The following is a 16953-nucleotide window of genomic DNA, read 5'->3' as shown; positions in this document are numbered from 1 at the left end:
TTTAAAAATACATAAAGCTAAAAAGTAATTAATAAGGAATAGGGGCATAAAAGAATTGCTAATGAAACGGGTATCAGTTTGTGAAATACCATAAGCTTCATTGTTTCATTTGATTTAGCTATAAAAATGTGACTTGTACTTGCAGAGGGAAAGCATTGGATTCATGGAGAGTCATGGAGAGCGGAGAGTTTTTCTTCATAAGAACATTATTGATATTCACATAAGCTGCTAAAGTTCAGTTTGCTTGATACATTGGCTATTAGAAAAACAGGCAAGAAACAAGGTAAATAGTAATAAGTAATAATTATATGTGTAGCATGTATCATACTGTGTATAGATTTTAATTTTAGAGTAACACAGCAAAGGCAGGAGGTGTGAGTAGGCATATAAACTTAGTTACAGTCTCTTAGTTAGTTTGCGACACTCGCTATTACAACGCTAGTTTTGAAAGTAGTTTTAACATTATAATTATATTATAGTTTGTTTCAGTAAGAATACTTTGAAATCTTTATCAAAGCATCCTTTATATTTGTGTAGCTATGATTATTAGAGTGGATTCTGGCGTTCTCCAGCTGTCCTGGTCTCAGGCTTGACCCTGCTACAGAGTCCACGAATAATAATACTTTTATAAGTGCTGTAGTTAAAGTAGAAACTGATAGCACGGTAGTGTTTACATTCACAAACATAACCTTTGCACAAAAAAAGAAAAGGAATTGCTTAAATGATCACTGCTTTTTTCCTTGATTAGATTATCAGCCACAGTACTCTAAACAATCACAGGCCACATGATGCACCGCCCCATGCACCTCCTTTATATCCTCCATGCCAAGCACCACTCCTCTGGGCACACCTCTTCCTGCCACTACTCCTTCTACCTCTGATGGGCTAAGCACCCGGTTCCATAACCTGAACCCAGCCATTTGCCCAGCAAAACCCTCTGTAGGATCAAACCCTCCACCAACAGAGTCCTGCTCCTGTCCCAGCACCACAGATCCACCTCCGGGAACCTCCCAGCCCTTCCTGAAGTCAGAGCCTGAGGAGGCGAGGAGGTGGTCATTGTAGTGCCAGAATCGACCGTGGATAGAGGACCAAAGGACACAGACATGATGCCAGTGAGTGTCCAGAAGCGGTGACACCTGGAGACGACGATACACGGGGTCTCTAATGACAAAGTCCAGAGAGGGTGAGGAAGAAGGTGAGGATGGAGAAGAAACAGAAAAGGGTGTAGACGAAGACGAGGACCTATGTCCGTAAAGAACTAACTGATTGTCACTGTCATCGGTGGCATAGGAGAGCAGCGTGCCAATATGTGGTGTCTCCACACGAAGCCACAGGCACAGAGAGAGTTCAAGAAGAGCTGGTAGACTCAGGGAGAAGGTGACATAGTTTTCTGCTGAGGCCGAGGGGAACAGCACCATGGAGTCCACGTTACAAACTGCAGACAGAGAAAGAAGACGCATTCGAATTCATCTAAACATGGTGCCAACACATACACATGAACAAACTGAACAGTGCATGGAAAAGCTAAAATGTTGTATGAATGCAACATCAAACTGAGCTAAACAGCAAAAACAGTTGCATGAGAGGCAGTACATGAAAGATAAAAGAGGGTTTACGCAAATCTATAAACAGTAAATGTGATGCTTTTCACTCGATGATAACATGATACAATTTTGAAATGTTTCTTTCTTTGACTTTTTCAGTATCTGAGTAGATACTTTACTTACTGGTTGCATCCCTCTTAGGAATTGGCTGTGCTGGGATCTTGTGCTTGAGAGGAATTTGCAGAAAGTTATGAATCATCGTGTGCCTTTTGTCCTCCTCTCCTTCATCCCATCCACTAACACTTGGCTTATAAGGCCGAAGAGCCTCCGGACTGGTCCTGTTCTGTATGTCTTCTGGTGTATAATGGTTTGGAACACGGGGCAGCATCCTAGAATGCTGTTCGGGGTCTTGTAAATGTGGGGTTTCCTCAGGATGTGAATGGGAATGGGATGGTTGCTGTACTTGGGGATCAGTCTGGCCCTGGAATTGAGACAGAGCCTGGTGGGTGGTGTTGATGCTGGGGAGAGTTAGCTGATGCTGATGCTGGGAAGGATAGGGCTGTGTCTGTGCCCAAGTTTGGATCTGGACCTGGGGCTGCGAAGGGTCTGGATGTGTTTTAGGATTTTCCTTTTGGACTTGTATTTGTAGATAAGACTCTGGCATCTGAGCTTTTGAATGTTTAGGCTGCCTTGCTGCATGGAGTTGGTCTGGCTTAGTTTCATGATCAGTGTCCGTCTGGATTTGGCTGCTTTCTTGCACTCTGGGTTGGATATGTCCTTCCAGAATCCTTCTACGCTTTCCTCCTCTATTTGTCTGACCTCTTCTGCATGGTTCATTGTATTCCTGAGGTGTGATGTTGGAGCTAACAGGCTCTCCCATCTTCTGCCTTCCATTCCCGTCTAGGACTTCACTGAGCCGGCCCTCGAGTTGGACCAAACGTGTTGCCTGGTTTTTCAGGGATTCCAGCAACCCTTTTAGTCCAATCAGCAACTCATCACGCTGGATTTGAAGAGCAGCCAGTCTCTCCTCTTGACTTCGGAGCTCTAGAGTGAGGTCGAAGAAGTCCTGATCAGGATCGGCTGTCATTTTTTCAGTCTGGTGGCAGTTCTCCCTTAACTTTCTTTCCATTGAAGTCAGGCGACCCATCAGCCGCTTATTCTTCTTCTCAAGCTTCCTGTTTGTCTCCCTGTGGTGACAGTGTGAGAAAATATTTGATTAGGTATTCTTGTGTTCTTGCTTCTCAAATCCAGCTTTTAGCATCAGACTAAGGATGAACTGCTACATTTGATCATGTATGGCATGTAAATAGCTGAATGACCTGAGAAATTACAGTTCAAAACTAATATTACTTCTCAGTGCAGCCCTTCCAGTCTCCGAGAACAGAACATTTACCCCTGGTTGCTCTGACCTGAGATCCTCTATCTCCTGTGTTGTGCTTTGCTTTAGGTGTTCCAGGTCCTGTGATACATGGTGGTAATGGTCGTTCAGGCCTTGAACACGCCGCTTTAGCGCCTGCAAGGAACTCCTGTTCTGGTTCAGGGCCAGCATGTTCAAACGGGCTCGAGTCAAAGCCTGGAACTGTTGGAACTATCAGGGAAAAAAACGTTTTCATGAGTCTTCCTGCAGATGTTTGCTCTCTGACCTCAAGGTCAGGAAAATACTGAAAATCTCCAGTAAATACTGAAAAACACGTGTCACATGGTCGTGACAACTGATCATCGGGTGCTGCAAGAGATTTTCCATGATTTCAGTGCTTTTACAGCATGACTAATAACATGTATGACAGCAGAAGAGAAACAGTATTGCGAAACAGATATTCAACTTTAATCTGATAGTGTCACATAAAAAGTAAACAAACTAATAAAAAGCAAATGTTTGTGTTTCTTTTTTAACCCTCTCGTGCATTTATTCAACAACATTCACCCCCAACTACTCGCAGCAGATTGCTGCTCGGTCCTGAGCCTGGTTCTGTTTCTTTCTTAAAGGTGAGTTTTTCCTTCCCGCTGTTGCCAAGTTCTTGCACATAAGTGGTCATCTGAGTTATTTTAGGGTCTTTACCTTGCACTATACAGTAAAGCACCTTGAGGTGACTGTTGCTGTGATGCTGAGTCATTCCTGTACAAAAATGTCAAATTCCGCGATGATGCTTTTTGATGCTGCAATGAAAGAAATGCCAAAACTAACATGGAAGAACATTTCACAAGTGAGGTGTTATTTTGATTTTGATTTATTTTTGGTCATATGGCTATAGTCCTATATTTCAAACCAAACTTTTTTGGATCAGCTGAAAATTATGATGATTTTCAGATTGTGTGGAGACCTCCCTATGGGCCCAGCTCCTTTACCTTCAGAACAGCCCTGATTCTTTGAAAACAAGAACATTTGTGGCCATATTGAAATGGTAGTACCACAGCTTTTGTGACTAGTGAACAGGGATGGATTTGAGTTAGCATAGGATATAACTAGCACATAAAAAGTCATTTAAAATAAGCCGCATGCATGCAAAGGCAAGTAAAAATGTGGGTTTATGATACTACAATAAGTACTACTGTATATTATTTGCAATATAGGTAATAAGGGACTGACCTGCTCATTAAGTCGTTGGAGTTTCTGGGAAACTGGATCAAATCCCTGCACCTTTACAGTCTGAAGCTGCAGCAGAAGCGTGTAAACCAGGACCTGCATCCAGATGCCCACCACGAAGCTGCGCATGGTGCTGGGCAGTGGAGCAAGGATAGATGCAAGCTGTCAGTCTTTGTCTGGGAATGTGTAGTTGAAGGAGAAGACAACGACATAGCTGAAAAGGGTTGGTCTTGAAACACACTATGTGAAAACAACACTTTCCACAAAATCACTGGGGAGCTGGGAGGAAATGCAGATGGCTTCAGCAGGTGCTCTGCTTCTGTCTTTCTCCCTCTTTCACTGTCAAATACAAATTAATAAACACAAAAGAGAAATGAAGTGCCCGCAATAATCGGATACACAATATTTATTAAGTGTGTTATTATAAAAGCACATTTATTTTTATTTAAAGTGCTGTAAATGGCCATTCAGCTTTGGATATGAAGTTTAGATTTATTAAAAGCTTTCATGAACTTCCTCAAAACACAGCAATCTCAAAATATATTCTCATAAAAACATATTTTGGTTAACTGAAGTAAGTTCGCAGGCTTTTATGTGTGAACTTGTCTGTGTATGTGGCTGTAAAACTCATGATGTGTGGGCTGAGGGAGAAGCAGCTTGTACTTTCTTCTTCCCCTTGATTCTGCCTGGGGGAATCTGGCTCTCTTCATCTTCTGCTTTTTGTGCAAATGACCCAATCCAGGAATCCTTTTGCAGAGCCCTCCCTTCTGCTTTAATTCTTATGACTCAGTTGCAACACTGCAGCTTTAATCCGCAGTGCTAAACATGGAGAATCTCATTGCATTGATGCCAATATGCTACTTTAAATACACGCTCATGTTAAAGTGAAGTGTTCCATCAAAAGTTACACTGTTTTCCACATGTGAAAGTCTAGTGCAAACAGAGGTTTTACTTTCGCTTTCATTCTGACCTCCCACAAGTCCCACATGCAGCGTCAGTGCCTTTGTCATTTCATTGTCTCACCCTGGAAAGCCCTACACGGGCTCATTGGCCACCAGAAGATCGAGATAATGCTTTGATCAGACTAGATGCTGTGCCGTACTCTTTTTTAAACAGACTTGGCTGTACTTTTATTCAGCCCTTTTCGTCTCCTTTTAGGTTTGTTTTGTTGTTTTTTTAAGTCCTTTGTTGAAAGCTGGGCAGTGTATTTAGGCACACTGTGATAACGTTTTATCACACGGTGCTTTTGCGGATTTTTGTATCTGTTTTTTTTTCTTTTAAACAACAACTTCAGTTTCTTTCGTGTGGAGGATCATCAACGGTCAGAATCTTGAGTCCAGTTATAAAAACCTCCCATAAAGCAAACATGGATGAAGTGACTCCACTGCTGCCAAGACAATCAACATCCCAGGTCTGAGCTCACTGATTGTCATTTGAAATCCTATAAGCTTAAAAGATTTAATGCAGAAATAAGATCATGTCTACATCACTTTGTTTATGGTCTAACTCATTTCTCATTTCAGACAGACAGTATTTTTAAGCTGTGTTTATAGTGTGGGTGTCGAGCTGTTTTAAACTCTGAGTTTATGCAAATTATGTGAATAAACTAACCGTTCAGTGCAGCAGCTGAATGGAGATGTCTATCTGCAGCCTGACGGTTAACAGTCCAAATCTTTCTTTGTTTGACGGTAAAGTTGACATGTGTGAAAAATAAAAAGCATGATTTATTTTACAGTGTGATTCAAAACTCTGATGATAAATGAAAACTTGGCCTGAGTGAAAGAAATCCCACCTGTTACTATACTGATTTAACTTTCAATGAGCAACACAAACATCCCATCCTCTGACTTTGATTTGCTCATTGCCGAAATGTTGATTTCTCCATTCCAAGCAAACCGCTCATAGCTTTGTTTGTCTGACTGCAGTGTTGCATTTTAGGATGACCTCAACAGGAAAATGAAACAGAAGTCAAGAAGCTTGTGAACTCCAGACAACTTGCTTTATGTCACTTTCTTAACTGATTACTCGAGAATATTTCAAGGTGAATCCAGAGTTTCTTGTTTTGAATTTTTTCCCTCCACTTCTGGAAAACACCACAGAACTTTCATTAACTAAGTTCAACTGGTTTGATTACTTTTTGCTATTTTTGCACATTTAAATACAGAAAATACACAAATCTGTGCGTGACTTCTCTTCTGTAAGTTAACTCATCACTTCCCACCTCCCTTTTCTGTCATGGTCTGTGAAGAGAGAATTGTTGAAGGCAAAAGAACTCAGACTCAAGATATCTTATACATGTGCACACATGGACGACTCCCCCTCATCGCCCGATCCATCCTGCAGCAACGTGTGCAGGACAGATATGAGCCAGAGGAAAAAGACCGCCCAGGGCATCCAAAACATTCTTTATTTATACTTAAGCAAGTTTTCAAGGAAGTAGGATTGGCAAAAACATTTCCATAAAAGGAGAAAGAGACCGTTAGCTTGCCTGTTGACAAAGGAGGTAGTATGTATAGAAATGCAGAGATTTTCCATAAAAGGACAGAAAGAGAGGGGGAGCGCCAGTCTGTCTGTTTAAAACCGGATGTCACCACATATTTATATTAATATTATATTATTTTTATTATTATATATAATCCCCCCCTTTATATCTACTCTCTGGACAACATGCTGATTTTTAATTTATTTGGGATGACAAACCTCTCAGACACTTCCACACCTATCATTGATTCACTGAACATCCAGATCAGTTTCAACTATATATGTGCAGTTGATCTTGTGTTTGAACGTGTCCACACCTCTTTGTCTTAGATTAAAAACTCTGGACTGTACCTGGCCGCATTTGCAGCGGTCCTGGGGAACTTCAACTCTGGTTACTCCCTTGTCTACCCATCTCCCGTGCTGCCATATTTCCAGAGTCCCGACGCCGACCCTCGGCTCAGGATGAACACCGAGCAGGCCGCCTGGTTCGGATCTATCTACTCCCTAGGTGCTGCAGCCGGGGGGCTAGGGGCCATACTGCTCAATGACATGATTGGACGAAAGCTGAGTATTATGATGTCGGCGTTGCCCACAACTCTCGGGTTGGTCTCAGTCACAGCATACACAACATGAAGCCCTCTTTAACACTTTTAACAGACAGATTTGCATAGAACAGAATAGAAAAAATAGAAATGCTCTGTTATCATAGTACACATACAACAAAATAGTGAGTGCTCCACACAAACTGTGCAGGAATAAAATATAAATAGTATGACAGCAGAACAAGAGGAAGATTATAGCATATATTATAACATTGGTAATATTGTGTAAGTAGATCATTTATTTCTAAATTCTGTACTTTGATGCTATGACATCCAAACTTTAATAAACATTTAAAAACCTAAAATACCACTGAAAGCACATAATGCACTAAACTGGGATGAACTGGGAGCCAATGGAGCTGTTTAAGAACAGGTGTTATATGTTCAGTGGATCTAGTTCTGAAAATAATACGAGCAGCTGTATTTTGAACTAACTGCAATTTATGGAGGGATTTATGAGGTAGACCATAGAGAAGAGAATTACAGTAACCCAGACGAGATGTGACAAGAGCATTGACAAGTACGGTGGTACTGTGTGGTGTGAGTGAGGGACGAAGATGGTTAATATTACGGAGATGAAAGATTGGAACACCTCTATGAAAGCAGAAGAAGAAGAACACAATGCCACAACCATCCCAGGAGTGAATGTCTCAGCAGATTAACTCCACTGCTCAGAGAAACTGCAAAAAACCCAAGAGCTAAACCTCAGACAGGCCTCAGTCAGCATGTTAAATGAGCAGGGCTGAAAAATGATGGCTTATTTGGAAGGATTGCCAGGAGTAATCTTCTTGTCTTGGCAGCACTGCTTAGGTCTGCAAAGTTGCACCTGGTGATGTGTTTCATGAATATTACACTGTAGACTATTTATTTATTTATTTATTTATTTATTTGTGTCCTGTTTGGATCTTTAGCCATCAGAATTGTTGTCTTAAGGCCAAGAAAGATGCCAAGCGGATTTATTTTACCAAGTGGATCATCATGGCCTTGCCATATTGGTCCATTTGATTGACTTTTATTATAAGTATGAATTTATTTTTTTTTTCAGTTGCTACAAACGGGACAGACATGACTGGGGGATAGGACAGGGAGAAAGAATGAAAGAAAGAGAGGGAGAGAAAGAAAACCAAAGGGGAGAAGAGACAGTGAGAAGGGGGGGGGGGGAAGAAAGAAACAAAACAAAACAAAACAAAACAAAACAAAACAAAACAAAACAAAACAAAACAAAACAAAACACCTGGATCACCTGTATGGAGAAAAAAAACAGAAGAGAAAGCAAACAACAAAGAGCAACATAATAAAACCAGCACCATCACAATAAACTAGCTAGCAGTAGATAACAGTAGATACTAAATAATAAACGATATTGTGCAGCACGCAAGATAGACAGCGCACAATGTGCTTTGAGGCAGCAGCCCAGAAAGGTGTAGTCCGAGTCTGTGAACACCCGTGTGTACACCTGTGTGCACACCTGTGTGGATCAGCATGCTTGTATTCCGACGGTTTCTCCATGTAACGATCTGCTAGGGAGTGTGGGGAGCCACAGCCCCGTCCACCAGAGTATGAAGCAGGTATGGAGGAGATCCAGACCCCAGATATCCAGAGGCCCCAGAGTACAAGGACCCGAGGAGGACCACCAAAGGGGGGGGGGGGGAACCGCGCCACCCTCCTGGGAAGAGCTGAGTAGAGCCCCAAAGGAGAGGTCACCCCGCAGCTACGGAGCAGAGGCCAGAGGGGGTTGCAGTGGCGTGCCTGCGGGCTCTGCCGGCAGCCAGCTGTGCCAGAGAGGACCGAGCTTCAGGCCCAGAGGCCAGAGGCCTGAGGGCATCCCACCCCCCGGAAGGAGCCCAACCGGGCCACAGGCGCCCGGCCCCGCCAATCGGCCACCAGGAGTGAGCCGGTACATACATGAGCGCCCAGCCCCAGACGACAAGGACCACCAACACACCAACGTCTGAGGGCATCAGCCACCGGCAGGGAGTGTGGTGAGGGGAGATAGGCCTCCGTACTTTAGAGGGCCTGAGATGTACCCAGAGAGGTTGAGTCTAAGACCCAACCTGACATATAGACACAGACGAACAGGCACACGCGGACACAGACGTGCATTCCCACCCCATATGCACAACCAAATACTCGGCACTCACCCAACGTGTAGACAGACACAAATAGACACTGCACAGACAGTCGCACTCCCCAAACATACTCTATATCCCTAGATTATTTATTTTGAATGAATAAACTGTGTATGTGTGTCTCAGGTACATGCTGATGGGAGGAGCTATAAACTTGTCCATGCTCCAGGTCGGCCGTTTCCTAACTGGCGTTGCCGCAGGGATGACTGCAGCATCCATTCCTGTAGGTAACCATGGTTGTTATAATTTTTTGTATTCTCTGAGTCCCTAATACGTATATGGATACCTGACTACAGCATCCTATAAAAATGTTGACAAAAGTGTTCAGTGTTCCCAGAAAAGTATTAAGAGATTGCAGTTAATTCATCCAGTTTTAAAAACACTGCATTAAAACTAGATAGACAGTCACTAAAATGAATAAATCATGTGTGAGAAAGCATGAACATAGTTTGTCTAACATGTCCCTCATTAATGGGATAAGCTACACCATTGGTTACTGTTAAGATTCAAAAGTTGAGAAAGGGTACAAGAGGTGATCGAAAAATAACCACACTGGTCCGGCCGGGTGAAGTCAAACGAAGATTTTAATTCACACGTGGGAAGATTCACTGGAAACAGCAATTGATCTTCGACTTACTAAGGCACAAACAATTATTTTATAACATCAGGGTTTGTTTACTGACGCCCCTTCATGCGTCACCCATACATTTTATACATAGATCAGATCAACATCACCATGACTTTTCACCCAGAAAATCATCTTCTATTTTCATGGCTGGTACTTTCCGTTCTTTGTCTCAAAGTGAATTGTTCCTCTTTCTTGTCGAGACATAACTTAATCTCTCCTCTAAATAAGTCTAACTAATATGTGTGTATGTGTTGACCTCACATGCTCTTTGTGTCACCTCTTCACCTCCTACTGTCTGTGTCTCGTCCTCAAATGCTCTTTCTCAATTCACCTGTTGCACTTCTGACCTTTCACCAGGACAGAGGCTCACTGAGACTATGTGTATGTCTTCTACTAAATAAATGTTTTAACCAAGAACCTCTACTAAAACCTTAATATAAAATGACCTGATATAAGTGTTTTGTAAGCATGTATTGCAATTCCTTCTATGTTCTAGTTTTCCCTCAGCATGTATCACCTGAACAGTCACGTCAGTGAGGCTTAAGACCTTTAAAGAACCTGAACATCAACTCAAATAAGCACAGATATGCAATATGTATAAAATAGTTATAACTGCACCTGAAATACAAAGTTAATATCATCATAAACATCTTAAGGCCATCTTAAAGCTATCTGTTACAATGTTAAAGCAATGATCATACTGCAGATTATATTATGCTGGTCAAATACTTTTCTGTTCATCCCCACATTACTTTTATGACAAGTGCAGAACTGAAAAGACAAGTGAGCTTAAAGTAAATTTGCATCATCACAGCAAACAGGTTTGTCAGGAAGGAAAAATCTAGTGTCCTGTAAAGCTGGAAATATTGTTAAGTTAAAAAAATGGAGTACTGAATCTCACCTAGACCCACAGAGCATGGATGCATGAGCTAAAACAACTTTGAGAATTTCCACATGCTAAAGAAACTAGATGTAACTATTATAATGGTAAGCGCCTCTTCTCTTCTCTTACATATTTAATTAAACACTTAAACTTTATGCACTTGATATAAACTGAATGTATATCAGTCAAGTAAATTTCACTGAATATTTTACATTTTACGTAACACAAATTACATGTGAACTTTACATGAATTCCAGAATTCCTTTTATGTTGAATAACTTATTTAGCAGGTGTGCTTGTACCGTCTTTGTGAGTCATCTCAGTGTAGTTGAGTTGCTTTTTGGAGACACTACTGGCATCTTTTGACTTACTCTCTGAATTTGTACTAGTTGACTTTATGCAACTGTGATATTATGTGTGTTTGCAGGTTTACATCTCAGAGATCTCCCACCAAAAAGTGAGAGGAGCTCTTGGCTCCTGCCCTCAGATCACAGCTGTAATTGGGGCCCTGGCGCTCTACGCTCTTGGTAGGAACAAACCAGTGCTGGTGCATACCTAGTTATGCCAGCTTTATACATAGTTAGCTGTCTTTGCTAAAATTGGTTGTGCATCTTACTTTTCTTGCTTTTAATGGTATTCTCATATAAAACCGTGTTGTGATGTTTTAAGTGGTGTATCTTAAAAAAGAAACTGCCTCTCTTTTTTTTTGTATACAATGGACAGGTCTGGTGGTGCCATGGAGGTGGCTGGCTGTGGCAGGCGAGGTGCCAGCTGTGTTGATGGTTGTGCTGCTGGCGTTCATGCCCTCCTCCCCCAGAAGGCTCCTCTCAATGGGCCGGCAGCAGCATGCTGAGAGGGTGCTCCGCTGGCTCAGGGGAAATCAGTATGACGTCCAGACTGAGCTCCTTGCCATACAGGTAAATAGGCAAGCAGTTGATTTACTGGGTTTCATTGGAGATGAATATGAGACACCTCAGTATACATCCTACAGGGTTCATAGACATTAACACATTTGTTGTAACTCCATTAATGCAGCACAGCATCGACACACAGCCCAAAATCACATGGTCTCAGCTGGGAACACCAACCTACTACAAGCCAATCCTGATCTCAGTGGGGATGCGTTTCCTGCAGCAGATGACAGGCATCACACCAATCCTGGTTTACCTGGAGCCCATCTTTAAAAAGAGCAATGTCCCCCTGCCACCCAGGTTGGTGGTTTATTTCCCATGTGGATTTTATTGTTTTTAGCCTTTTGTGCTTTAATGATAATAACACAAATGATACATCTAATTAATCATTTAAATTGACTTTGAAACTCAAGAATAATCACGAAACACATCAAGTTCGTCTTTAAACTCCATATCTGTGTTTCTGTATCTGCCAGGTATGATGCTGCCATCGTGGGTTTGGTGCGCCTCGGCTCTATTGCCGTGGCAGCTTTTCTGATGGACAAAGCAGGACGCAAGGCTCTGCTGTACACATCGAGCATGCTGATGTTTTTGTCCTCTCTGACTCTCACCATGGTTTCTCACACCACACCTTGCCCTCCTGGCCCTGCTCCTCCAAACCACACCGCTCCGGACTACACCTCCCACAATGACTTTGGAAGCACTTTTATGAGCAATGCCCAAACTGCAGGGAGCGTCTTGCCGATCATTTGTACCGTGGTGTTTATATTTGGTGAGTTCTGAAAGCAACAGATATTTAATTATTTGTTTCTGGCAGTCAGTGACGTGGTAGTGAGAGGTGCCAAGGGGGAAGCTGCATCCATAAAGTATTTGAGTGCGTCACACAGACGTAGACTGCTTATCAGTGTTAAAAACTCGACCATGCAGAAAGTCATATTATCTGTAAGATTATACAGTGAAAGTACCTGAAAATCTGTTCTGCCAATATGGTTGAATTTGCTATGGCGGCGCCAATGACTGTATATCAAAGATGGACTTGAGCAGTTTGGGGTTTTTAGGTCGTTGTTTTTCTAGTGTCAGCCTCAAGTGGTCATTTAAGGAACTGCAGGTTTTGACACTTAAGCATCAGCTTTATTTTTCAGCAGCAGAGATTACTGTTTGGTAACAAACGCCATAAACAATTAAGTTAGCATTTAAACAAACACATGTATACTTTTATGGGTTGTAGAGGAGAAACTTAGTAACCTGTCAGGCATGTGCTTTGTGTAAATTACATCAGAGGTGTTAAATCATCAGCTCTGTTATATTTCGCTGTTGGAGCCTCATTAACAGACTATGACGTGTCAACATTATATCCTCATAAAAATATGATGGACAAATATGTTGTCACACCTGCTCAGCTGAGAAAACCCCCAATGATTTACATGTTGTAGCATTAGCATGCTGCAACATTAGCGTGCTTCTTCCCTTCAGGGGTTTTGTTTTCAGACGTCGTTAATCACACCTTAAAGAAATGTCCCAGTCTGAACATCCTAAAATATGCTGTCTCTGTGCTGTGACTGTGCCTGACAAAGGGCGTCTGCTGCTTTCATTGTCTCATGATGTCATCTTCTTTAATGTGGGCTGTTAGCTTTATTATCACATTGTTGGTTGTCTCCTAGGATACGCCATGGGATGGGGCCCAATCACATGGCTGCTAATGTCAGAGGTGCTTCCACTGGCTGCCAGGGGTAAAGCTTCTGGTGTGTGTGTCACCATCAGCTGGCTGACGGCCTTCGGGCTCACGCACGGCTTCACACACTTAGTGGACACGTACGGCCTGTATGCGCCCTACCTGCTTTTCACGGTGGTGTGCGTCGTCTCTCTGCTCTTCAATGCTGTGTGCATCCCAGAGACTCGCAAGCGCTCGCTGGAGGAAATAGAGAACTACTTCAGGACGGGACGCACGTTCACCATCAACCAGTCCAGTTGAGGCCTGCATCAGTCTCATTCACATGATGTACTTATATATGGGGTGCCGTTTGTAAAGTGAAACATGCTGAAATTAACGGCAACATTTTTCCACATTTAGCTCAAAACAAGTCATTTTTTACAACATTTAGTAAAATATTAGTAACTTTTCATATTTAAAACAGAATTTGAAATGTTAAATCTAAATGTTAAATATTCAATCTAAATGTTAAATGTTAAATCTAAATATTATATTTAAATCTAAATGTTAAATGTTAAATCTAAATATTATATTTAAATCTAAATGTTAAATGTTAAATCTAAATATTATATTTAAATCTAAATGTTAAATGTTAAATCAAAATCTAAATCTAAATGTTAAATCTAAATGCTAAATGTTAAATGTTAAACCTAAATGTTTAGGCTAATATGCAAATTTATTGTACGGATCAACGGAAATACCGAAATAAAAGCTTCCCGAAAACCTCCGGTGCAAAATTGTGTCTGCTCCCCCCCTCACTTCTCCCCGCCATGAGCTGCTTCACTTCTTGCCTACGAACATGTCCAGCGATTTTGCTGGACATGCGCTGCAGCGATTGTGAAGTGGAGACTGCAGCTGCTAAGAGTGCACTACTGCTGAACCTTTGGATGGCCGACAAAACGGATCTTCCGATGTTTTCAGCTAAATCGCCGGACGTGCTTTCTCATGGTCTGGTTATGGCTGAATTCCAGTGGAATGACGGTCCCGCCATAATAGACGTTCCAGCCATGTGTTCCAGCCCTAAACCAAACTTATCCCTAACTATAACTTTACTAGCAGTTAAATGACGTAAAATAGTGTTTTCCAAAGCGATTTTTAGAAAATGAACGAACATGTGTAGATTGAGTCCAAACGGTTCTCATGTGCTCTCCTTTTTCCGATGCCGTAATTTAGGAACGTGTTGGGTACCCGAAAGCATAAAATGTTGACAATTTGTCACCTAGCGAAAATTATTACGCTTTGGGAGTGAGAACGTGTCTGACCACTACCGGCACACTTTTGCACCGGAGGTTTTCGGAAAGCTTTTATTTTGGTATTTCCGCTGATCAGTGCAATAAATTTGCATGTTAGCCTAAACATTTAGATTTAACATTTAACATTTAGCATTTAGATTTAACATTTAGATATAGATTTAAATATAATATTTAGATTTACCATTTAATATTTAGATGTTAATATAATATTTAGATTTAACATTTAACATTTAGATTTAACATTTCAAATTCTGTTTTAAATATGAAAAGTTACTAATATTTTACTAAATGTTGTAAAAAATGACTTGTTTTGAGCTAAATGTGGAAAAATGTTGCCGTTAATTTCAGCATGTTTCACTTTACAAACGGCGCCCCATACTTATAAAGCAGGCATGGGGGGTCTTAGAAAAATGATCTGAGAGCTTGAGAGATTCCAATCAATCAAACTTAACCATCATTAAAGACTGATTTCAACTAGCTAAAAATAGTTATCACCAGCTCAAGTAGGTTCCCATTTAGCACCTTCATTAAAGGTCAGAGCAAATACACATAACTGACAATTTTAACAGCTACATTTTATCATATGATTACTTTATCATCTAATCATCTATTTTTCATCTAATTGTGGTAATAATTTTTATACACTAGTCTAGAATAATTACAAATTACAAATAATATACCTCTGATTGTTATTTTGTAGATTTATATATGTCAGACTTCCAGCACAGCTTGGAAGCACTACTGTATGATACACAGAGACGAAACTACTAACAAACAAAGCTCTAAACTAAACTTCCCAGAGGAAGTGGCCAGAGGGAGAGCACAGCAGTAGGTCCACAGAAACATTTAGTAGAAAAAAAGACAATTTTCTACAAATGAAAAAAAAAAAACCCTTCTGTTTTTAATTGCGGGACAGTTTGATGTGCTTTTTCTGTCATTTTACAAATGTATTTCTTACAATTTCAGCCCAAAGAGTAATGTTGACGGCAATGTTTGTCTTATCACTGGAATAATTTAGACATACTGTTGAAGATGCCCTTCTGTTTTCTTATTAAAAATATCTGAGGGATTAAATGTGCATTTAAACTTCTTTACATTGGCATGAACAGCGAGTTTAAGAGGTGCAGCCCACTTGAGATCAAAGCTGGCCTGCGATGTAAAATGAATTTGACATTCCTGATGTAAACCATGCATTTTATTTATTTGAACACATTTTGCCCCTCCCTTCTGTCAAGGGAAAATTGTATTTAGTAGTCAGTATAATCTTTTAGTGATATAAGTTTGCATATGGTAGAATACTGCATGTAGTTATTTGTATTAGAAAATATTCAACCATGTATACTTAGAGGCATATAATCAATTGTGTAGTGACAGGATGTGTGATTTTTAGCAGGCTTGGTTCACCCCCACATCCTGGGAGCATGGGAGAGTTCGTACCTTGTCTTATTGTTTTACGGTAGGATTAACGTAGCTATGCTTGTTTTAGTCCAAGTGCCTTTTGGCTGGACTTTGAGACCAGCAGGTTTAGGGAAGATTTTATGGGGCCACACTCTGACCCCACACACACACACACACACACACAAATGGCCTGTATTTATATAGCGCTTTTCTAGTCCCTAAGGACCCCAAAGCGCTTTACATATCCAGTCATCCACCCATTCACACACACATTCACACACTGGTGATGGCAAGCTACATTGTAGCCACAGCTGCCACACACACACACACACACACACACACACACACACACACACACACACACACACACACACACACACACACACACACCCAATGAAGTATAAAATAAAGACCGGGGCAGTTTCTCAGGTGCGAGTCTCAGAGACGTTCTGTGTGTTTCTTTTCTCTGAGTCTTTACTGAAGAAGTGTTTTAGAATATATTCCTTAACACCTTCCTTCCCTCCCCATCTCCGGCTGCCTCCCTCTTCCTGCTCCACCACAATCACCCACACATGCAGGGCCTTGGGGTAAAGGTGTATCACCTTGGTGCAGGGGAGGCATCCCCCCCTCTGTCCCCTTCTGGCTTCTTGTGCCACAATTTTATCTAACAACTTAGACATTCACATTACTCACACTCTCATAACACATACATATAGGATCTTGGGGGTGGGCACGCTAGACGGACTCCAAAAGACCATCAGGGTGTGCACCTCACCCCTGGCGTCGTTGCCCACCTCTCAATTTTAAATACACGTAGAGAATTTAGGGC

At 41.4% G+C, this 16953-nt stretch overlaps 2 protein-coding genes across 3 annotated transcripts; one reads left to right on the top strand and one right to left on the bottom strand.

Moving 5' to 3' along the window:
- Positions 1-338: 338 nt before the first annotated feature.
- On the bottom strand, positions 339-4310 carry ptx4 (pentraxin 4, long). Its single transcript, XM_082532029.1, has 4 exons — positions 4132-4310; positions 2954-3132; positions 1728-2731; positions 339-1435 (listed from the first exon to the last, which is right to left on the bottom strand). The coding sequence occupies exons 1-4, from the start codon at positions 4255-4257 to the stop codon at positions 753-755; spliced, it is 1992 nt and encodes a 663-aa protein (XP_082388155.1). The 5' UTR covers positions 4258-4310; the 3' UTR covers positions 339-752.
- A 798-nt stretch (positions 4311-5108) lies between these two features.
- slc2a6 (solute carrier family 2 member 6) lies at positions 5109-16553 on the top strand. Of its 2 annotated transcripts, XM_082531970.1 has the most exons (9): positions 5109-5539; positions 6054-6169; positions 6940-7211; positions 9467-9563; positions 11279-11378; positions 11575-11768; positions 11887-12062; positions 12239-12534; positions 13424-16553. In XM_082531970.1, the coding sequence occupies exons 3-9, from the start codon at positions 7072-7074 to the stop codon at positions 13732-13734; spliced, it is 1314 nt and encodes a 437-aa protein (XP_082388096.1). In that variant the 5' UTR covers positions 5109-5539; positions 6054-6169; positions 6940-7071; the 3' UTR covers positions 13735-16553. The 2 variants fall into 2 exon arrangements, with proteins under 2 accessions (XP_082388096.1, XP_082388095.1); XM_082531969.1 differs by lacking the exon at positions 6054-6169.
- The last annotated feature ends 400 nt before the right edge of the window (positions 16554-16953 follow it).

The sequence above is a fragment of the Aulonocara stuartgranti genome (genome assembly GCF_965226115.1).
Source record: "Aulonocara stuartgranti genome assembly, chromosome: 4".
Taxonomy (NCBI): Eukaryota; Metazoa; Chordata; class Actinopteri; order Cichliformes; family Cichlidae; genus Aulonocara; species Aulonocara stuartgranti.
This window is presented reverse-complemented; position numbering and strand designations above follow the sequence as displayed.